General features: G+C 48.3%; 2 protein-coding genes and 1 long non-coding RNA gene across 7 annotated transcripts in view; 1 reads left to right on the forward strand and 2 right to left on the reverse strand.

Annotated features, from left to right (window-relative positions):
• BRPF3 (bromodomain and PHD finger containing 3) overlaps positions 1-2,813 on the reverse strand; it is a 25,115-nt gene extending 22,302 nt beyond the window's left edge. The window contains exon 1 of one of the 3 annotated variants that reach the window (XM_040085371.1): positions 2,743-2,813. In XM_040085371.1, the coding sequence (XP_039941305.1) occupies positions 2,743-2,802 (60 nt within the window). In that variant the 5' untranslated portion in view covers positions 2,803-2,813. Of the gene's footprint in view, positions 1-1,900; positions 1,999-2,088; positions 2,208-2,742 lie in introns of those variants that run through there. The other 2 variants (XM_040085373.1, XM_040085374.1) reach the window with 2 other exon arrangements.
• Positions 1,618-18,491, forward strand: LOC120762704 (uncharacterized). Of its 2 annotated transcripts, none has more exons than XR_005703961.2 (3): positions 1,618-1,759; positions 2,850-2,972; positions 5,522-6,271. It is a non-coding gene; the product is annotated as an uncharacterized LOC120762704 (long non-coding RNA). The 2 variants fall into 2 exon arrangements; XR_005703962.2 differs by lacking the exon at positions 1,618-1,759 and adding an exon at positions 17,787-18,491 and having other exon boundaries at positions 2,612-2,972; positions 5,522-5,655.
• Positions 9,291-20,160, reverse strand: MAPK13 (mitogen-activated protein kinase 13). 2 transcript variants are annotated; one of them, XM_040085378.2, is made up of 12 exons: positions 19,564-20,160; positions 16,590-16,719; positions 16,187-16,245; positions 15,036-15,144; positions 13,982-14,011; positions 13,504-13,551; positions 12,475-12,589; positions 12,048-12,119; positions 11,479-11,558; positions 10,965-11,043; positions 9,893-10,069; positions 9,291-9,588 (listed from the first exon to the last, which is right to left on the reverse strand). In XM_040085378.2, the coding sequence occupies exons 1-12, from the start codon at positions 19,680-19,682 to the stop codon at positions 9,509-9,511; spliced, it is 1,098 nt and encodes a 365-aa protein (XP_039941312.1). In that variant the 5' UTR covers positions 19,683-20,160; the 3' UTR covers positions 9,291-9,508. The 2 variants fall into 2 exon arrangements, with proteins under 2 accessions (XP_039941312.1, XP_058279423.1); XM_058423440.1 differs by having other exon boundaries at positions 9,291-9,686.
• Between the last annotated feature and the right edge of the window lie 1,821 nt (positions 20,161-21,981).

Below are 21,981 nucleotides of genomic sequence, written 5' to 3' on the forward strand. Positions count from 1 at the left end.
ACAGTACAGGCCCCTGTTATACACACAGCCTGGAATTCAGAACACAAGCAGGTGCTTTAAAGGTAAGACTGTGGTTTCCACCCATTCAATGCTTGGCCATCTCCAAAGGTCACAAATCCTTTTCTTACACTGCAGAAAACTTTAGTCTGCTTCCCAACTCTCCTTCTTGCTGCAGTCCTTCCTGCCAGCTTTCCCAAGCTGAACAACCAAGGATTCACTTTACAGCACTAGGTTTCTCATACGCAGAGGATGCAAGGCTGGAGCTCAAGGCAGGGCAGCTGGGGGAGTTTCCTGGCCCTTTCTTTTGGCATAGCTTGGTGATCCCAGCCATATCCCTCAACAATGAAGAACTTTAATGACCTGCAACAAAAAGGCCACCCAGACTTTGGTGTGCAGCAGATGATGGGAACAACATGGCTCTTGTTGGACTCTGGTACAACACAACTACTGGCAGTGACTATAGCTCCTATATTCCTAAAGAGTTTGGGGTTTGTTGTTACCAAAGGCTGCCCCTCTTCGGGACATCAAGCCAAACACAAAGCCTGGAGACGTTCCTCAGCACTGCTTTCCTACGCCAGCAGCCACTCAGCTCCATGCAGCCACTGGGATTTAAAACCCGCTGCTGTGTAATGGGGAACAGACACCCATGGAGCTACTTAAGAAACACATCTGTAAAATAAAACCAATGGAAGCCAGAGGAAAGAAACAACCTGGAAGAGCTGCAGCGCCCTCTCCACTTTTTGCCAACCAAAACACCAGCAAGACTCCTGCTGCCCTCAACAACGTCCCCGCATGTTCCTGCCATGTCTGGGCACGCCATGGCCATGGCCCCCTCACACATCTGCCAAGGGTTTATGCTCCTCACACCCACATTGATGCCTACAATGAAACCTGTTGTCACTCAACAGATGTCACCGAGAGCTGCTTGCCCTGGCACATGCAGAGCTCCTGATCTTTATCGGTGCCCTGATACTCCTGTAACCAAGTCAAGCTGACGGGAGACGCACCAGCATCGAGAGAGGACCTCCCTCTGGAATGGGGAGGGTGCGAGACGGGCTGTGGATGAAGTTTCAGTTATAAAGTCTGGGCTCAGCAACAGATGGGGTGCGCCATGAGCTGCGCCTGACCTCAGCAGCAGCGCTCTGAGGAAACTGTGATATGCCACGAGCTGTGTCCGGCCACAGCAGCAACTGAGGGAACGGTGGCATGCCCTCAGCTGTCAGGCGCCGGCGGGCGCTCCTCTCAGGAGCTACCCCGCGCACCGAGGGCTCTCTGCTGGGAACTCCAGTAGCAGCCAGCGAACTGGGCCATAGTACAGCATGGACTCGGAGAGAAATGAAGGCGTCCCGGCGATGAACGCCGCCAGGACCGTGTCCCAGCCCGGGCACAGTGCGCGGCTACCTCTCCCCTCGGAGCCGCCACAGTCTCCAGGGGGCGGGCAGCGCGAGCGCAGCAGGGCGGCAAGGCCATTGGCTACCGCCGCCGTCCATCACAGCGCCGCCACCAATAGCAACACGAGGCTCTGCGGGGCTAAAGGCGGGCGCGCTCGGCCCCGCCTGGGCCAATCGCGTGGGAGAAGGTGGGCGGCGCCCCCGCCGCGCCGCGAAGAAGGGGGGGCTAAGATGGCGGCAATGGGGGGGGCCCTGTTGACACGGCGCTGCCCGTTCCCCATCCCCGGGCGCTCGCCGCCGCTGCCCCCACCTCGGCGAGGCATCGCGGGCCGCTCTCGCCGCAGAGACGGAGCGGGGACGCGGGAGAGGTCCGCAGGCTGCGGCGCACCGGGCTCCCCCAGCTCCTTCCCGCCCGCCCGGTCACCTTCCCGCGACCCCGGCGTGGGGGTGTGTGAGGGAGGAGAGACCCCTGAAGGAAGGGTGTCGCGGCCTCCCGCGCAGAGCTTTACCTGGCCGGCTCAGCGCGCCGCCGCCGCGGCTTCTCCACCGTTGCCGCCGCCTCCTTTTGGGGGGATTTTTTGTTTTTGTTTTTGTTTTTTGTTTTTCGGGTTTTTTTCCTTGTCTTTTTTTTTTTTTTTTTTTTTTTTTAATTCTCTCCGCCTCCCCCTCCCCTCCCCCCTGGGGCGGACGGGCTCACCCAGCCGGCGGCGGGAGGGGAGGGCGCAAGATGTCGGCTCCGTCCGCTCCGGCTACCGCCGCCTCCTCAGCGCCGCCTCCTCATTGCCGCTGCCGCCGCTGCTCCCGCCGCTCTTCCCGCCGCTGCCGCTCCGGCCCCGGTGCCGCTTCGCCCCCCACCACCCTCACCTCCCCCCCGCTCCCCCCCGGGGCTCCAGCGCCCCCGACGCTCTCGGTGCTGTGGAGGCGGGGGGGGGGGAGCAGGGGACACACGCTCAAGATGGAGGCGGCGGCGCGGGCCGGCCGAGCGGCGGGGAGAGGCGGCAGCCAGCGGCCAGGCGGGGGAGGGGGCTCCGCGCTCCGCTCCCCCCGCGGGCAGGCACCGCCCGCCCCTCCCCGGTGCCTTCCCACACCCGGGCCGCGCCGGGCGGGAGGCCCCCGGGGGCTGGTGGTGGCGGGAGCGCGGGGGGTCCCTCCGCGCTGCCCTCATGGCTTAGGCGGGGGCTGCTGCTGCCCGTGTCCCCCTCCGTGGCTGACGAGGCAGCACCGGGGAGCCGCGGCCTCCCGCCTGCCGGAGCGGGTTATCCCTGCGCCTCGCCTGCCCCCCCCACATGATCCGCGGGGCTGGGGTTTGGGAGCTCGGGTACCGCCGTGCGGGCCCATCCCTGGCCGGTACCTTACAGCCAGGAGCCGTCAGGCCGCGGGAAATGAGGTGGGATTTTTGTCCCGGGCTCATTTAGGGTGTCTTCGTTTTGTGGCCCACTTTTTTTTTCTTTTTTGCAGGAGGCGTGGGGTCCCAGGAAACACCCTGGAGCATTGCCAGGTGCCAGAGTCCAACCCGGCTACACTCCCAGAGAACCTTTGCCTGCTACAGTTAGGCTAAACAAGCAACATCAAACAAACGATGTAAATACCAAGAGCTTGTATTTATTTTGTAGACCAATATTACAGGTCCAGATGGCATCTTCACATGCAGAGGTGTGACAAGCTGGAGGAACAATGAGACAGGGAATGAGGGGACTGAACAAGGAAGAAGTTAAGTTAGCAACTGAGATAAGAATTGAGATAGGAATTACAGAGGCTCCCACACTTACTTTTTATAGAGCGTGCCACATAGTTGAGCATATGTGTGTTCCACCTCCCACTCTGCGCAGAGTATTGCATAATATCACCATCTGAATTTATAGAATTAACTGTTTTAGAAGGAAGCAATGAATGCTGTTTTCCCTCGTTTACAGTCCAACTGGAGATCTTTTGTCTCTTAACGTATGTTAACCGCAGAATCTGAGAGCAGACAGTCTGGGACAGTCCGTTTTGCAACGTACTCGGCTTGGACCAGAGCTTGTTGCAGCTTTAAAAGCAAGGGAAACATGTTACTTACTGCTGAACAGTCTTTGCATATTGCCTTTGAAGTATATACTGTGTGTGTATATATATGGTGTGTACTTTTAAACAGATTTACTATTTACATATCAAATCTTGAAAATAAATAATAGTCCATTCTTGTCTTTCATGAAAAATAACATATCAAGGATTTGGAAATAAAGTCCCAGTACTCTCACTGATTTGCAAAGGATCTCACCCTCAAAAGAACAGCTGTGCAACAGTATGGATAAAACAAACCCTAAAACAATCTATAGCTGCATTTGCCTCCTGGATAAACAGTAAATAAAATCATTTCAATAATTGATGGGCAACTTCAAAAGCTGAGAGAACTGGGTTTGTTCAGGCTGGAAAAGAGAAGCTTTGGGGTGACCTAATTGCAGCCCTTCAGTACCTGAAAGGAGCCTGCAGTAAGGATAAAGAGAGACTTTACAAGAGCATGTAAGGACAGAGCGAGGGGGAATGGTATCAAACTAAAAGAGAGGAGGTTTAGATTAGGTAATAGGAAAAAACCTCTTTGTGATGGCTGGTGAGGCACTGGGACAGGTTGGCCAGGGAAGCTGTGGCTGCCACATTCCTGGAATTGTTCAAGGCCAGGTTGGATGGAGCTCTGAGTAACCTGCTCTAGTGAAAGGTGTCCGACAGCAGGGGACTGCAAACAGAGCCAAGTCCCTTCCAGCCCAGGCCATTCTGTGATTTTCCTTCTTTATTTGGGAATTTTAACAGGGTTTTACTTGAACCTTTTTTTTTTTTTTTTTTTTTTTAATATGACCAACTTTTGCAAACTCTTTAATTTTCAACCTCAATTTTGAAACTTTATACTCTTAAATTTGCACTGAATTAACTTATTATAATCATATTAGGTTCCCTGTTAAGAACTCTGTTTTGGGCACAGAGATGTCCAGACATCTCTGATGACTGAGAGCCATGTCTCACAACATCAAAACAAGTTATTCATCATTTAGTTTTATATCAAAGCTGTGGAACTAACATGTTATTTGAAAAAAACATTCTGAACTTCTCTCAGATCCCAGAGGCATAACTTAATTCAATTTCTTTGCTGTCCCAGTTTTTAAAGGGTGCAAGTGCAAAATTAGTGATGTTCCTTCAAATGAAAGCAGCAGCCAAGACACCTCAGAATTGGGCACCTGCATTCATATTACAATTTCCTCCATGTTTATTCAAGCATATAAGACATACTTTAAAAGGGAAGAGAATTATCATTTAGAATTGAGAGATGACCTTTTTCTTTGTCGATTTATTAAGCCTCAAAGCTGACTTACCTTTGCTATTTCTCTTTGGCTGTTTGTTCTGCTGCTGTTTTCTTAAGAATTGCTGAAATTAGAGCAATTGCTAAACAGGTCCCTTGTGTATTAAAGGTTAAAACCTGATATCTCAAAAGTGATAAGCCTTGCCATATGTCCTAGGGTAACTTTTCGCTGGAATTTTATATATATATTTATAACCCTCTTCAGTATCACTAACATCAGAGAGGTTACACAAGCACCCAGCACTACCTCCTCACTGGTCTTTATTTTTTTTAATCTCAGTGTCCTCTAATTTAAAACATTTATTTTTCAGTTGAAGTGTTCTGATGACAGATCTGAAATGATGGTTTATGGCAGGAGAATTTTTATTTTTCCAGCCAAACTTGGCTAAAGGAACTTAACTCACTTTCATGTAACAGGAAATCAATGAGGGTTGCAGCTATAATATACTAACCCTTCAGTATTATTTAATGGAGTGCATTCCAACAAAAAAGGAGAGCTGAGTGAATCAGCTGTGAGCCAGCACCAGCTGAACATCATATTAAAAGCTGTGTAAGCTCATGTGCTCAGAAAATGGCCTTATAGAGAGAAATCAGGCAAAACATACCCTAAATCACATTGACTTGGAAATTCTGACATACTCAGTGTAGATTTTGACTCGATGATCTTAATGGCCTTCTCCAACCTGAATAATTCTATGATAAGTACAATTAGTGCAGCGAGTGTCCATCCTTTGGGGGGGAAAGCAAATTAATACTGGCTATTCTGGTCTTCATTCAATCTTTCCTGTCTTGTTTCTCTCAGCTGTGAAAAGAAAAACAGCCATAATCACGTTTCCAGCCAACACTCTGCTGACCCATGATACAGGAAAAATGCAGAGGATTAGGAACGCTTTCCCTGGTTGCTCAGGCAACAGCAAGACATGGGAATATGAAAAGGTATTACCATCCTTTGTACAGAATCCCACTAGAGTTCTCAGACGTGTTTATAATTTTCTATGTTTTTCTTCTTTCCCATTAACACGCACTGAAAACATGAACATTTATTTGTTTAGTGTGCTACCTAGAATGTGAATATGTTAAATATGAAAACAGATGATCTGTCTTTTTCCTACAGGATAAAATAAGTAATTTTCTAAAAGGGTGTGGAAATTTTCAAAATTGTGAACTGAAAGGTTTCTAGGTGGTATCCAAAACATAGCTATTATTATCTCTCTTTAAAAATCATCTGATTTTGTGGCATCTCTTAAGAAAATACTCATTCCTTCATCTGCTTTTTCTTTCCTACTTACATGTGCAAGTACCTAACAAATATGCCCCCTAAAGCTGCAACTTCACAGACCTAATTAAGTGTCAAAATAAACTTACAGAGAACGATTGCTTCTGAAGGCTTTATTTTCTAAATTAAGAAAAGATGCTTAGAAGTCAGAAATGAATGTAAGACTAGCAAGTAAATAGTATTCCAAGTTAGACATCTGTATGTTATCCGAGACAAATGGAAAAATTCCATCCATATATCCGTGTAAATTTTTATTATACAAACTCAATACAAACAGCAAACACTTTTTTTTGGCTGGCCTGATTTATGAAATTTTGGACCACTTAATGGCTGAGGGATTTTTATCACTCGGTTTTGTATTTTTAAGTATGCAAACTATGCTTGTAATGAAAGGAATGTCCATGAATTATGTGTCAGTGTGAGTCACCCACCAGGCACTGCCTGCACCTCTGTATGAGGTAATTTTTGCTTTGACTCAGTGTCTGTCAGGATCACACACCCCCTCTCCACTCTGGTGCTGATTTTGAAGGATTCCAGCCTTGGCCTGAGTCACTGGCTGTGTCAAGCAGGTGTTTTTCAAACTCCTTTCAGGAAATGTCAATAGGATTTCCCCTCACCTCTCCCTTCTGGTAGCTCGTTGCTGTTCATTGAAACATGTCCTCGGATGCCATAGGAGTACTGGGATGGTTGGTCTGTACAGATACTCCTTCCACTACCAACCTGCTACACTTCCTACTGTCTATTTTGAGTTCTTGGATGATACATACCACAAAAAAACAAATAAACATACACCTCCAGGGTTCCTGGGCTTACAGAGCACCTGCTCCCCGCATTTGTTGGGGTATTGGGTAATCCTTTTGCACAGTGTTCTGTCACTGTATGGGGTTGGTGGGTGAATGAGTGAAACCAGAGCGTGGAGCCCACACAGCAGCTGTTGGGATTGCTCTTGCAATTTCAGAGCATTCAGGGTAAGTGTAAACCTACTGAGAAACCCAGAAACCCAGTCCCTGGAACTGGTTGTATACTCAGCAGAAGGACTGCTGCTGAAGAGCCTTTCTGTGCTATCCCTAAAAAACCAGAGATGTTTTCAAAATCTATGTACCCTACTCGGTTACGCTCACAATTGTTCTTCTCACACCTATTTGTATCACATGTCCCCAGTGCCTCTTCATGCTTGTCCTCTACTCAGACAGACAATTCCCAAATGGCTTTTTAAATTATTCTTTAAAACTTTCCAAGTCCCTTTTCAACTACCAGGAGACTGCTCAGTACATGCCTTTATCATGGAGATGTTTTCTCCCTCAGCCATCATTACGAACAGAAAACGTCAGGCCTACCTATCCCCTTTTGAAGGGGGGCAAGATGATTAAGAAATACCCTGTGTTCCCATTTACAGTGGTTCGAGTTCTGTCTGAATGGGTTCTTTGCCTTAACAGATGGCTTTGACTTTAGAGATGACTTTCTGAAAGAAAGCTCTCTACTCTAAAGGTGTCCATAGGTGTACTCAAATTTGTCTACAAGATGGAGCTTTTAAGACTTCTCTGCCTCTCCATGTCCAGGGTTGCATATAGTCAAGAGGGCAGCCTGCTTCACTCACAGCCCCAAAACATCTCCCCATGCACTCACTCACTCGGACAGTGACCCTCCACTGCAAAGCACCAAACCTCATTTTACCCTGGTACAGGCAGCTCTAAACATCTGCAGCTCTCTGAGATGTTAATGGCAGCTGCAGAGAGCTTCTCTCCAACCTCTGTTCAAGATTATGGCAGCCAGATCAGATTCAAAAGGACAATATTCCAGCTGTAGTTTGACAGATGCAGCTAGAACTCCCTTCTGCCATTCAGGGAAAATGAAGAATGTTCCTTAGCAAGAGAAAAGGACGAAGCCTAAATCTCCTCAAGCTGTGTTTTTCATGACAGAGTCAGCAGGACATTACTGCATATCTCCCAGCCTAGCTCTTTACAAAAGAGTGCTGCATAATAAAACATTGAATTTCCAGGGAATTGAGGACACATCACAACAGTTCTGTGCTCGCTGTCACTACCCAAGAGAGGAGTGAAGCAAAGGGCTTGTACATGACCCAGACAGATATGAGCCAAGAGAACCTCATCTTATCATCATGAACCATCTGTGCAGCTACAGCAGGCAAACATCAACAACATCCTATCAAGAAGCTGCAGTCACTGCAGGGTTATCCCCAGTTATGCCATGAGCTGCAACAGGGAGGCAGCCAAGCAACATGACATCACTGTGTCCAGTTCCCAGTGGAGAAGAGAGATCAGAAAATTCTAGGAATGTTGCAGTTTCCCCTTACTTGTGGTCTGTACAGCAAAACAGAACATTAATTAAGAAGAAAATTGGAGATTACTGAAAACAAACAACATGGCTAAACCAAAATAAGTCAGCAGCTGCATAAGAGGGGGAAGTTGAGAATCACTGTATGTATTAGTGAGGTCAAATACCTTCTCAATACTTTTCTCTGGTCCTGGGGACTCTGTGCTCTGAGTTCTGATACAGAGAAGCCTCTTGGCACATGTCCCTTGGGATGGACTTTGGAATGATTGGCTGAACCTGCCTGATCACCATAGGGAAGAAGGTGTTGCAGTCCAAAGGTGTTATCACATTGAGCAGCTGTGCCTGCACTATCAAGTGACTCTATTGATAAGCTGTGGATCTGCAGATGCTCCAGTTTCAGCACAGGCTGGAAAACTTCCTGCATACCCATATTCAAACTAACTCAGGCAGCTTCTCGGGACTCTCAGTCTGTCGCTGGGGGAAGTGGCCCTGAAGTCCCAGGCTGTGTTTGCTGCCAGCAATGAGGAGGGGACAGCACTGATCAAATCCCAAGGAATGAAACAAGCAGGGGAAACATTAAGAAAAAGGAGGCAGTGGCTCTCTGGAGGGGAAGCATCTGAGCAGAACTGTGTGTATAGGATGAGAGGATATGTTTGTAGGTGCTCTGAACACAGGCTGATCCCCTGGTGCCCTGGAGCTGACACCATCCCAGCAGCCTTGCTCTGCTGGGTGCTCTGTGACTGCTCAGGGAAGCGGGACACAACCAGAGTGAGATTGGTTAAGGTCTTGTTATGCTGAAATTCAGTATTTCTGATCCTTTTGCTTAGGACTCACTTCCCAGTCAATTTTATCTATTTCTTTACCTCATCCATAATTAACATACTAAACCCTGTGCTTGAAAAGACTAATAAGAAGGAATTAAACCCCTCCTCTCTCAAGTGGACAAATACAGGAAAAAAAAAAACAAAACAAAAATCACCAGGTAAAATTCTCCCACTTAAAGTTTCAACAAGAATATATTTGTCTTTTATGTTGAAAACTGCCTGGGGTGCTTCCCCTTTCGTAGAACAAAGTCCAGTGCCCGCAGCACGGCGTCATCCTTGTGTTGGCACACAGAGAGAGGTCCCACGGGCCAAAAGTTGGCCACCAGCAGCACAGTGTGGAATGGATTTGATGTCATCAAGGAGAACTGAGTCCCAGCCACAGCTGCACCCGTTGCTATAATGACATCCCACTTCTCTTCTTTGAATCCTTCCGTGCAATGGGGCTGAAGGTCAAGATCTCCTTGTAAATGTGTTCTTGAAAAACAGAACAAAATAACCATGAATGTGTGATTTCAGAGGACACAAATAAAAGCTGGAGTGTTGGATGTGCAGAAAAAGGCATTCAGTGGCAGCTGAAAGAGACAAAGGAGAGAGACAAAAAAAGTCTGCCTGAAGAGCTGGAGGGTTCTTTGTTGAATGCATAAAAGCAAGAGATCTATGCACCACCACTGAGGCATCAGCAGGCAATCACAGCCTTACTCAGCATCTGTACAGGAGAGAAAGAAGGGCAGGAAAGTCCTGTGCTAGACAGGAACCTCAAAGAAAACAAACTTCTTACTTTTCCATTCCTCTATTGAAAGCTTTTCATGCTCCAGAGAATCATCATAGGAGTGTTGTGCCTCTGTCTCCTCCTCGATATCTCGGAACTGGTCGAAGTAGGGGTGAGCCAAGGCCTCTGTTGCTGTGAGGCGCTTCTCCACATCCAGCTGCAACATCTTGTCAAGCAGGTCCACAGCTGTAGAGGATGGGAACAGGGCTAAGCAAGGTGCAGGGGCGCACAGGCACCCTGTGCATAAACCCTGCAAGTGTGGCTCTGGTGTTTCCAGTGTTTCATCTTCAGACCTGAACATTGAAGAGATTCCTCAACCTCGCCAAGGCAGCAAGGCAGTGGAGATGCAAAGTCTGCCCAACAGCAGCCTCAGGGAGCTCTTACTAACAGAAGTTAAATTGTCCAGAAATAACAAATTAGACTTGAATAAGCCTTGCTGCACAGATTGGGTCGCAGAAACATGAGGAGTAAGCCAGTAACCTCAAGATATTTTTCAGTTTTAATAATTTGCTTTCATTCAGAGCCCTGCATCTCAAAGGAGTCTTAACATGAATAATCTGTATAGAAACCTATACATCCCTGGTAAAGAGGAGGGCAGGAAACTCAGATACTGACTAGTCTGTCAGCCCCATTCCCACTTGGGTTTAACACTTTAACACTTTCTTCCATTCACTTTCTAGAAGAGGTTTGCTTGCTCTCACCTCTAACCTACCTGGGAACAGAGCTCTTTCTAAGAGATTAATTCTTACCCTGAAAATTTCACATCAGCTGTCTGTCAAATATTGCTAGATCCAGGTATTCAACAAACAGGATCTACCCTGTACTTGAAAATAATAATTTAGAAAAAAAGTAAATGGTCAAAATGGCCAAGAACAACAGAACATCTCCATTGTAATGCCAATAAAAGATAATTCTGCTTTTAATTGATACATATTTTTTCTGAGGAAGGGCAGGGGCACAAACTGCAAAGGAAAAGAGTAGCAAGAAATTATGAGAAGGAGAAATAAAGTTAAGGCTGTGGCAGTCAGCTTGTCTCCTTTCCAGATGTGAAAACTCATGAGAAATGCTGGAGATTACTTACCCTGAGGATTTGCTTTAGGGAAAAGCACAGACAAATCCTTCTTGGGGATTTTGGGAAGGGACTTGATATAACTCTTTGCCTGAAAGAGCAAGGAAAGCACAGTTACTGCACGTGGACAGGTGTGAAATACAGCTCTCAGTCTCATGGCTCCGATGAGCAAAGGCAAATGAAGAGAACAGCAAAGCATCCCAGATGTCCCATTTCAGCAAGCAGTTTACAAGGAACTATTTTTATCGGTCAAGACAGAAACACTTCTGTTTTAAGAGGCAAGCTGGAGAACAGAGAAGATTGGTGGTTTGCTGGGGCATCAGGCACCTCACGTGGGAGTCCCTGCCAAACACAGCCGTTCCCAATGCAGCACCAGGTCCATCAGATGTGCCACCAGCACAGAAAAATGCCTTCCTTGCTTGGGGGAAAAGGCTGCTGGCAGCACCTCTCCCATGCCAAACACAAGTCAGCCTCTTCCCCTGACACCTCTGCCAGCAGGACCCAAATCCACTGGGAACTTCCTTACCGCTTTGTCTTCCAGCTTCTCCAAGAAATCCTCTCCTGGATGCCCTGTTACTTTCAGTATCTGGGTCAGCTGATCCAGGTCTGGCAAGCTGTGTTAAAGATCACCCTTTGAGGAGCAAACCCTGCACACCCCCACCAAAACTCAATCTGTAAGAGTACAATTAGCTTGTGACGCAAACCCACCACAGTCACACAAGCAGAGATTCATTAGACTGGCAAAAAGAGCTCCAAGCCTTTTTTCCTGGCATGGAATTTCCATCGACAGATCATTTTTCTGGCACAACTATGCCAGGACTTGGGCATCCATGGGGTTGGAAGGATATGCAAAGCTTTGGGAATGGAGCTATGGCCACACAAGGTTGAACAGCTGATGAAGAACCAGGCCACCACGGAGGTGTAATTCTGAGGTCCCCTTCTGTTTTCCTCCCCAAAAAGACTGGTCCATGTGAATATCTCCTGATGAACCAGACTGACACCTGTTTTTCTCAGTAGCCTCATTCATAAAACCCCTTCAACACACACCAAGAATTATTACTCCACTCAGGGAAAAGGTTCAGCTTGAAAGGATACAGTCTCTTCCTTTAAAGAGTGTTTTCCCAGTCAGCATTTCTGCCATGATACAGCCAATAGACCAGATGTCCACTGTTCAGAGAGAAAAAGGAGGGAGGGGGGGAAAAAGGAAGGGGGAAAAAAATAATTTAAAAAGCAGAAGTGGTTGCTGGGGCTGTCGCTTTTGCTGTTGCTTGCAGCAAGCGCTGATTTAAATTTCACTCCCTCCCACTCTCCTCTGTTCTTTCTATGCTGCTAAAACCTCTGCTTTCATCATTTCCTGCAAGCATTAGCTCTGGGAGTTGCACAACACCTCTGGGACCTGCTCTGCTCCAGGGAACACTGATGATAAAGGGTAAAAACAACTGGATAATTCTGTGAGATTTGAGCCAGCAGGATCCCCCAGCTCGTCACCAGGGAGTAACACTGCTGGGGCAGGGCTGCTCACCTGTCTGGTTGTAATGCATCCAGTTCAGGATGACTTCTGGGGCTCTGTACCACCGTGTGACCACGTAGCCAGTCATCTCAGCATCAGCCTGTCTGGCCAAGCCAAAATCCAAGATCTGCAGTGCCAAGAAGGAATAAGGAGAAGAGAGGGCAGGAGAGAAAAGAGAAATCCTACAGGCAAGTGAGACTCTACTTCTAAGAGAAAATGGAGTAATTCCAATCAGAACATAACAAAGCTCCAACTACACCACAGACACCCATAGGATGGGTCAAAGAATTAATATGTCTTAATTTCACTGTAAATTGCAAGCCAGCTGCAAACCCTGTTGTCATGAGAAGAGCCTGCTGAAAGGATCAGTGCTTTGTGCTCCCTGGAAGGTCACTGCCTTTCTTGAAGCTTAAGTTTCAAGTCAATGTGCTTTACTGGAGTTGGTCTGTGACCTGGTGGTGAAGGCATGCTCCCAGGTCACCACAACTCACCCTTTCCTATAAGAACACCTTGCAGGTGACACAGCATGGCCTCTCCCTCAATGCTGAAGATGAGCAAGCTTGACCCAACCTTTATGGGCAGCAGAGCCACTCCCTGAAATATACATTACAGAAAATGCATGCTAGAGCACCAGGCAGCAGCAAGCAAACCGTTCAGAGCAACCCTGAAAATGACTTTATCTGGAATCACAGCCACAACGTCCATGACAACCAAAGGGTAACCGCAGCTGAATCCAGTTACCCTTCAGGGATCATTCACCTGCTGCAAGTATTGCTCAGCAGTGCTGAATTTCTCCAGGAAGTCATTACACCCTGCCATCCCTGAGGATTACAGTGACAGAAGGCTCATTTGAAGTCTTGCATCCTGATTCAGCAAGTGACATCAGCAGGGGAGTATTTCCCACTGCTGCAGCCGCCAAGGAACACAACGCCTGGAATGGAGGCTTGGGAGGAAAGAGGAAACACGACAGTGCCAATTTCCTGCTGGCAGAGCAGCTCCTCCACGAGCTGATGTGCTGCAAAGTGCTGCTTTGTCACCTACCTTCAGCTGGCAGTCTTCATTCACAGCTAGGTTACTTGGCTTCAGGTCCTGCAACAGACAGGAGCAGAAAAATGGGATGTTTCAAGTTGCAATACATCAACACAACTCTCAGTTGAACCTTTGCTTGCCCTTGATGTGGTCCCATAACACCCCAGGTTCAGTATCAATTCAGCAAATGACTAAATAAACACCATGTACAGCTTTAGATCACTATTTGATTCTTTTCTGAAATAGTTCTAATTCAAAAAGCATCATAAAATGCTTCTCATCTCATCAGAAAATACAGCATTTTCTCAAAATGCTTCATGAATTAACAAATCCAAACATATATAGGGTGCAGGATGGAAAAGAGAGCAGACAGGATGGAAAATTAGAGCAGACAATGCTGTTAGTGAAATGATGGTTAGGAATTTATTAACTTTAAGACTATGCTGTGTTTCTCAGACAAAAATCAGAATAAGAGCACACATGAACTTACCCTGTGCACAATGCCAGCTGAGTGAATATACTGCAATAAAAAGAGGAGCCACAATGTGATCACCAGCAGACATTTTCTGTTCTCCAGCAGAGAAACAAGAGCTACAAACAAGACCTTGCTGAGAACAAACCTCTGCAGCCTTCTACAGGTCCCTGGTCCCTAGGGCAGCAGTTTGAAAAGAAATTTCTGCCCCAAATTACTGACAGTAATTACAGTGCTCTTGCCAGTCTAAAGAAGATGCATAGAGCAGAAGAGGAGGGATGAAGCAATAGTTCCTTAGCGCAAGTACAACAGCAGCTTCAAACTATCAAAGTCATCAAGGTTACAGCAGATGACATGAGAACATGGTTATTTTGAGTGTTCAAAAAAATAATTTCAGCCCAAAACCATAAAATTACAAAAACTGACTACAGGGTTTTTAGCACACCAGTCAAACCTTCTGGGTGTTCCTCCCTCCTTTATTTAAACTCAAAGTAGCAGTGAGCTGGGGAGAGGTGTGATTTAGGTGAACCCATTGATGCCTGTAAGCCACTGCTGTGACTCCAGGGGAAGGATGTGAGAGGACAGGTGGAAAGCTCTGTCTCTACACCCCAGAGCTTGTAGTGATTGCTTTCAGCTCCCTCAAAGCCAGTTACAGAAACATATTCCTTCCTAATGCTCCTGAAGAGAAAATCATTCCCTCTGTGTTCTCCTCTGAGAGCTTCTGTGACGGGTTCAGAGGAGCTCCTGCTGCTGCCAGTGTCTTCCTCCCTGTGCAGAGTTTTGCTGAGGGTTTGGGCAAGGCAAAGAGAGAAGCAAGTGCTGCCATGGAAAAACCATCCCAAGGCCTGTGGCTGCTGATTACTTTGATACCCGAGTGACTGATGTAAGCAAACACTCATTTTATTGATGTGTGCTGGAACAGGAATGGTTCAACAGCCAATACCTGTTCTGAGGAGATGTCATGAACTGCTCACATCCTCCTGTACAGTATTGGAGGGGAGTTTATTTGGGGTCAACCCAGAGGTGACACAGAGGAGACAGGGAGTCACTAAACCCCTCCAGACCCACCTACCTTCAGCCCTTTCAGCATTTGGTAGACCAGGTACTGGATCTTTTCATCACTGAATTCATGTCCCATGATCTTTTGTAAATCTGTCCGCATGTATGGCATCACCAGGTAGCTAAAAGGCAGTAAGACAAGGCCCTGAGTCTGGAAGAAAAATGCAGGGGACCAGGCTAGCCTTGTTCTCACTTGGTTTGGTTTTTCTGGCTGTGTAACTCACTGTAAGGAAGATGAGTTGTTGTGACAGTGTTCCTGGCTAACTAGCACATCCTGCAGAGAAGCTGGAATTTCAACCTGTTCCGAAAATTGCTCTTTCTCCTCCCCTGAAATCTGATCTCTGATGTCAAGTAAGGACAAGGATCTTCAGAATCCTGAATTAGTTTAGACCTCAAGTGAAGTTCAACTTTGGGTGGCCTTTCACCACCCAGGAGCTGAAACATCTTACACAGCAAAGCAGCTGCATTGGGCCCCAAATTTGTCATTGTGATGTTCCACAGCCCTGCTTCGGAAGACAACATCCAGCTTTTTCAGTACCTGCCTGCTGAGGCTGCTAATTAATTGATGGTCTTCCTGCAGGAACTGCTCTGAGAACCTTCAGATGCTCTTCCTGCAGGCTGCTAACACTCAGCCATCAGCCAAAGCCCAAACCCAGGCACACACTGCTCATCTGCAGTGAGGGGAAAGGGAAAAGGACTTGTCCAATCTGACTATGAACATGGACGGAAAATGCCAAAAAAATTAATTGAGTAGAGCCAGAATCAAGAGGAAAAGAAGGACAGATTGTTCAAATTCTAAATTTAATTGCCCTGAGGCCTGATGAACAATACTTCTCCCATTCTGGGTGCAGCCCCTTAGCTCAGCAGTCACACAGTGCCAGCGTGGATCACCCTACGTGTGAGGCACCGTGGAATGTAACACATCCTCATTGCACAGGTTGGTCTGTGCATGCTGTGGTGTCCCAGCTGTGAGCAGGGGTGGGATCTGGTTACGTGTTCTGGGTGTGTCAGCCATGGGAGCTGATGTGTGCCCTTGGCTCTCTGCGTTATTTGGGTTCTAGTCTGGTCCCTTTGCACCTCAGCCCTCTCTGTTATGCTGCCGCTAACCCACAGCTGTCTTGGAAAATAGTTAAGTCTACACAGCGCAAACAACTCCAGACTTACAAGTCCTGGAACCCCTGGTAGGAGGCAGTGGAGGTGAAGACATCAAGGAGCCCAATGACCTGAGGAAGGAGAGAAGCCCACATATAAATATGGAAAGCATTTGCTGTGCACATGGCACTCATCAGCTCTCCACTGACACTTGCATGTGGGTGAACACAGAGGATTCCATCTGAGGAACCCAGGGACTCCTCTCTGGAGCTGCACAAATATTTTCCCTCTTACTAATACCTGGGCTCATCCATTACACACCTGCTCCAGCCTGGGCACAGCAAGCACGTCACAGGTAAACCCTGAGATCGCCTGCACATACCAAATGTCAATTAAAACACAGGTGATGCCACCAAAAAGGATTTGCAAGGAAACACCCCTTGTGTCAGCAGGAAGAGGAGAGATGGGCACTCACATTCTCATGCTGCATGTGCTTCAAGAGCATCAGCTCTCTGTAGGCTCTCTTGGCAAAGATCTCTGACTGGAACGGGCGGCACAGCTTCTTGATGGCCACTTTCTCCCCCGTCTTCTTGTCTATGGCTGAACTGCAGCAGGCAAATAAGAAACCATTCCGATGTCAGCAGCATGTTTTAACAGATTCTGCAACCCCACAGGTCATCTCTGAGAGAAGAGTTAATTCCTGTGCTCACGGGACACCAATGAAAGGCCTTTTGAGGAGCTCTGCACACAGAGATGTTACCCTGTGTGGCTTTGGGCAGCAGACCACAGCCCGTGCTCTTTGAGGGATGAGGTGGGACACCAAGAAAAGCATGAGTGGCTCATCTTTATTCCCTTTAACCTACAGAGACAAGCTGGAGATAAGAGAGCTATGAGAAAAGGGAAACACAAATAGTTAAAGGTCAGAATTAGTTCTAATTCTGTCTTCTCCTTCCCTAATGCATGGAGATAAGGGAATAAAGATATGGAAATTTCTGCTTTGCCATCTGCTTGGAGGTTGTATTTTAGGGCAGGCCAGCTGCCTTCACTGTATTCTGCAGCAAAGACAGTGGATGTCTCATGTTGAAAATGCTGCTGCAATTAATCCTGCTGTGTTCAGAATCCTTGATTACACATTTGCTTCTGTGAAAGAGCAGGTCTGAATGAAAATGAAACACTTCTCTAAAGCTGATGTAAACCTGGTACAGCAGCCATTGCTGCATTGTGTTATTCCTGCTGGTCACATTGGCTGTGACAGTTCCTCTTCCTCTGGCGGCTCCTTGCTCAGATTGCAAAGGAGGGAAGGGAGGTCCTCAGACAGACAGACAGCTGTAATTCAGGGGTCTCAGTGCTGCTCTCCAGGGGCATCTCAGCCCCTCCTTGACCCCTCCCAAGAGGCAAACAGATGAAAAAAAAAGAGTTTTCTCTGCTAAATCCCACTGTGGATTCCCAGAGCAGTCCCCACTGCTTCAGAAATCCCTATCCCATCTCCCATGGGAACAGAGGAGCTGTAAATCATCATGTTCAATCCCATGGCTTCCAGCTGCATCCTCCAGCCTTGCACTGACAAACATTGAGTCAGGAGAAGCAAAGGAAATGCAGAACAGCTACACAAGGCAGCTGGAGCACTGAAGATGCTAGGAGGACTCTTAGTGAGGTTTTGTCTCTGTTTCAGGACTTCAGCAGACGTCAGCAGAGGGGACAGCGCTGCGTACGATTCTTGGAGGAGCCAGGAAAATAAGAGGAAGGGACTCTGACCGTGGAGTCAAACTGCAGAATCCAAGGCAGATTCCTTGATCTGGGAGTGTCCTCCCAGCTGCCGACGTACAGAGCATCTAACCCCAGCACCCAACAGGAGAGCTGCTGGTGGAGCTTCAGCCTGCACTGCACAGCCCCCAGAGCTCTCCCAGCACAGATTGAGGGGGCAGATGCAGTTTGGGGTGACCTCGGGCAGGCAGAGCTGTGTCCCTGCCTTGGCTGGCAGAGGTCAGCAAGACCAGCGTTGGAGGGGTCAGAAGAGTCTTCTTTCACAATTACACTCAGCTGGAAGCCAAATCACTACAGAATCTAGCAAATTAATAAGGGGAGAAAAAAGGCTTTGCTGTTTCTCCTAAGATACTTTCTCTGTTGCTCAAGAAGGTGTAAAAGCCGCTGCTGCATAACGCAGGAAATTTTCCCAGCAATTCCCAGCAGAGGACAGCAAATCCTAACGCCACATTTTCTGCCTCAGCTTTGTACAGGAATCTGCTCAGCTCTGTCCATTCAAAACCACCACACACCTCTGGGCTGCTTCAACCTCCCTCCTTGAGAGCTCCAGAGCAGCTGAAAGTTTACAGGGACCAGTAAAGATTTCTCTGGATTTTTTTTTTCTTTTAGGCGAGCAAGGAAACTTTGAAAGGATTTCTCTCTTATCTTTTTTTTTTTTTTTCCTTTTTGTCCTGTCTTTATTTTTCTTCCTGATTTTCTCTGTGATAAAAATCAGAGAACACTGTACAAATATAAATTAAAAGTCAAGACTAATCTTGCCTGCTTTTGCAGGACTTACTTAAGAATCTAAGAAGCATAAACACGTCTGGGCAGCCAAATGGGCGCCTCTCCGTAAACTGGAAGCTGGGGGAAAAGGACAAAACCCGGGCACCAGAATTTCAGGATTAGTGCCAGTGGCAGGCCAGACTTTGCCCAACACCTATGAAAAAAACGGACACACCTTTTTTTTTTTTTCATTATTATTTTTAGCTCAGCATGTTATGAAATAAGGGCTCTCTTCAGATACTATCAATGGACTGTTTCATATTTAACCTTTCAGAGTTTCCCATCTCTGGTTTGTAAACCCAGCAATGTCTGACTTGTGCTTGCTCTTGCTCCAGGCACCTTTGCCCGGCTGAATAATTAACAGCAGCTCCTGCTGCTCTCTTGTTGGCCGGGGCTTATCATCAGCCATGAAGGAAGACCCAGTCTGTCATTGATCCTGGTTTACAGTAATTCTATCCACTTTATGATTTCAAATTGGAAACCGTAACAGGGTTGTATTTGTCCAACTGCTTCCCCCAGGCAGCCCAGCCTGGGACTGAGCAGCAAGGACAGCCTGTTCCAGCTCTCACCTCTGTAATCACCGACAAATCTCTTCCAGACACCCAGGTACTCCCCCGCCTCCTGCCTGTGCTGCCAGACAGGAACCTTAACGCAAGCTCGAGTCCAAAGCAGCTCAAAATCTGCCTGACCCCAGTGCCGAGGTGACCCTGGCACCCCTCCCTGCCCACCCGGGCTGACCAAAGCGGGAAACATTTTCTTCAAGCGAGCGAATCTCCGGCCTGGAGACAACCCGTCCCCATCGCACATGCAAATGGCCTTCCATAATGCAGGGGTGCTGCCAAGCACCTCCTCGTTTCCCCCCCGGCACGGAACTTCAGCCGCCCCCAGCCCGCGGGCGGCGCGGCCAGGACCCCACTCACCACACGGAGCCGTAGGCCCCGGAGCCCAGCGGGTGGAGGGATGTGTATCTCCTGGGCAGCTCCCAGAGCGTGTTGTTCACCTCCTGTCTGTAAAAGCCTCTTCTCCTTGCGATGTTCATCGCCCGGCGGGTGCGGGACAGCCACCCCCCCAGAGTAGTGGAGTACGGGAGGGCTTCTGGGGTGAGAGCGGGACAAGAGGCTTCCTGCGCCGGTAAAAAAAGGCTCTAGCGAGTTTCCTTCTCTGTTTTCAGCTGGTGCGAGCGTGAAGGGACATGTCTTTGGGCCCTCCTCCCTCCGCCTCCACATTGACAGAGGTGAGGCATCAGGTTTCCTGACACGCCTCGGTGTTGTACAGGTGCCTCTGGGCGCTGCTGCAGGAGGGGAGCAGCCAGCCCCGCTCGGGCACGCCTCTGGCAGCCCCTCCTGTCATGCACAGCTCCCGCTCTGCTGCTCCATCAGCCGAGAAATATCCTCACGGGGCTCGGGCAGGGGCGCCTGAAATCCCTCCTCCAAACAAGGGGATGAGTAAGGACTCGTCGAGCCGGGGAATCCGAGGGACAAGCCACAGCATCGCGTCAGACACGGTGTCAGACAAAATGTCAGGGACATCCTTCAGGTCCAGGCTCGTGACAAAGGACACCACGGGGTCACATCGATGGCGATTTTCTCCCAAGCCCGGCTTCCCAGCAGCGTGGGGAGGTGCTGAAAGCAAGCTGAGGTTCTCCAAGTGACTGCTGCGAGGGTTTCAGGAGCAGCTGTGAGACGGCAGCATCCCCAGAACGGTTTGTGCCCCAGGCTGCAGCAGCAGCTCTCACCCCTTCCTGGCTCTTCTTGGACAAAACAAATCCGGCGTTCCCAGCCCAGGAGAGAGCTCCTCAGCACCTCACTCCAGCATGAGGAGGCTCAGGTGGGGCTCCCACACCGGAGCTGCATCCTCCCCACTCCCCAGAGGAAGTGACTAAGCCGAGCCTTACCAAGCCAGCTTAGCTACTTGTCCAGTGTTCTACCCCAGCTGCCCTCCACCCTGCACAGAGCCTCTGCTCCTTCCATACAGGTCAGCTGCAAAGGTGTTCCTACAGGGAAAGCACAGTCAGGGGGGCAGGGAAAATTCACTGTGCCTGCTTTATGTGCAACCACGGCATTGGCCCTTGTGCCCTCCAAGCAGCCCAGCAGAACCTGCTGTTCGTGACCACCAACAGGGACAGGGCACTGTGGCAGGATCTGTGCACATCAGCCCTGCCTGCAGCAGCAGCACAGCCCGGAAATAATCCACAGCTGGGTCTATAAATACACCTGTGAGCAAGAGATGGCACAGCAAAAGCTCCTGCTCCTTAAACAAACATCTAACTCCTGCGTTATTTGATGAACAAAACCCTTGCTCAGCGGCTGCTGCACAGCACGCAATCAGCTCCAATTAAGGAGTCCTGAATAGCTGGGGCATGTCTGGGCTGCACTGAGATGAGTTAACTTCAGTGACCAAATCAAACAGGAAATTTCAGAAGCGTGGACACCTTTAGGTTGGAAAAGGCCTCCAAGGTCAAGTCTAACTGTGAGCCCAACTCTGCTAAGTCCACAAAGAAAAGTGGTGGGATGACCCAGAAATCCTTCTCCAGGCACTCTCTGCAGTGCAGCTGGGGGTGACAATCAGGGTTACAAATTTGACCACGCTTCCCTTCCAGTAATAAACATTTCATCATGGGCCTACCCAAACTCCCAGCATGTTGTTCCCACCTGTGGTGGCCCCATCACTGACTGGAGCACAGTTGGACAATAATTTACAAGTGTTTCACTGACCAGACACTGCAACACTTCATCAGGTGAGTAATTTGATTTTATAGATGTAGTTTAATTTTGCGCCCCCAGTTCAGTTCTCACTGATTTTAGAATTTTTTGCTGATCAGGATATTGTAACAGCATATTCTGGAGTTCTAAATCTTGGATTTTGGGATTGGGGTTTTTTTCTCCCAGAGGAAAACCACATGACTGGTCCTGTTTAGGCTTTTTCCTTCCCACTCTCCTCAAGCTAGCAGACAGCAAAAGGGAACAGGAAGGCTCATGGAGCTGAGAGAACCCTGTTCTTTATCTTTCCTCAAATCAGCTGCTGTGGGAATGGGGATCAGCTGCCAGTTGGGATCAGCACCACCTCCCTCAGTTCATCAGGGCCTAGAACTTCAGTGATTGGGGGTTGTGCGTGACAAACAGCTCTGGTCAACCCAAGCTCTTCTGAGGGAGTGACACTGATACACAAGAGAAGCTGGACAAGCTCTACTGTGGTGATCCTTCCACCAACTAGATGGGAGCTGAAGAGGAAAAAAGAAATCACTTTTAAATAGCAAACAAGAATAACCCAATCCTACTGGAGGAGGGCCCCAGGTCCAGGGCAGCAGCAGGACTCTGCTCTGTTAGTGCTGAATTAGT

This window comes from Hirundo rustica, chromosome 24 (genome assembly GCF_015227805.2).
Source record: "Hirundo rustica isolate bHirRus1 chromosome 24, bHirRus1.pri.v3, whole genome shotgun sequence".
Classification (NCBI taxonomy): domain Eukaryota; kingdom Metazoa; phylum Chordata; class Aves; order Passeriformes; family Hirundinidae; genus Hirundo; species Hirundo rustica.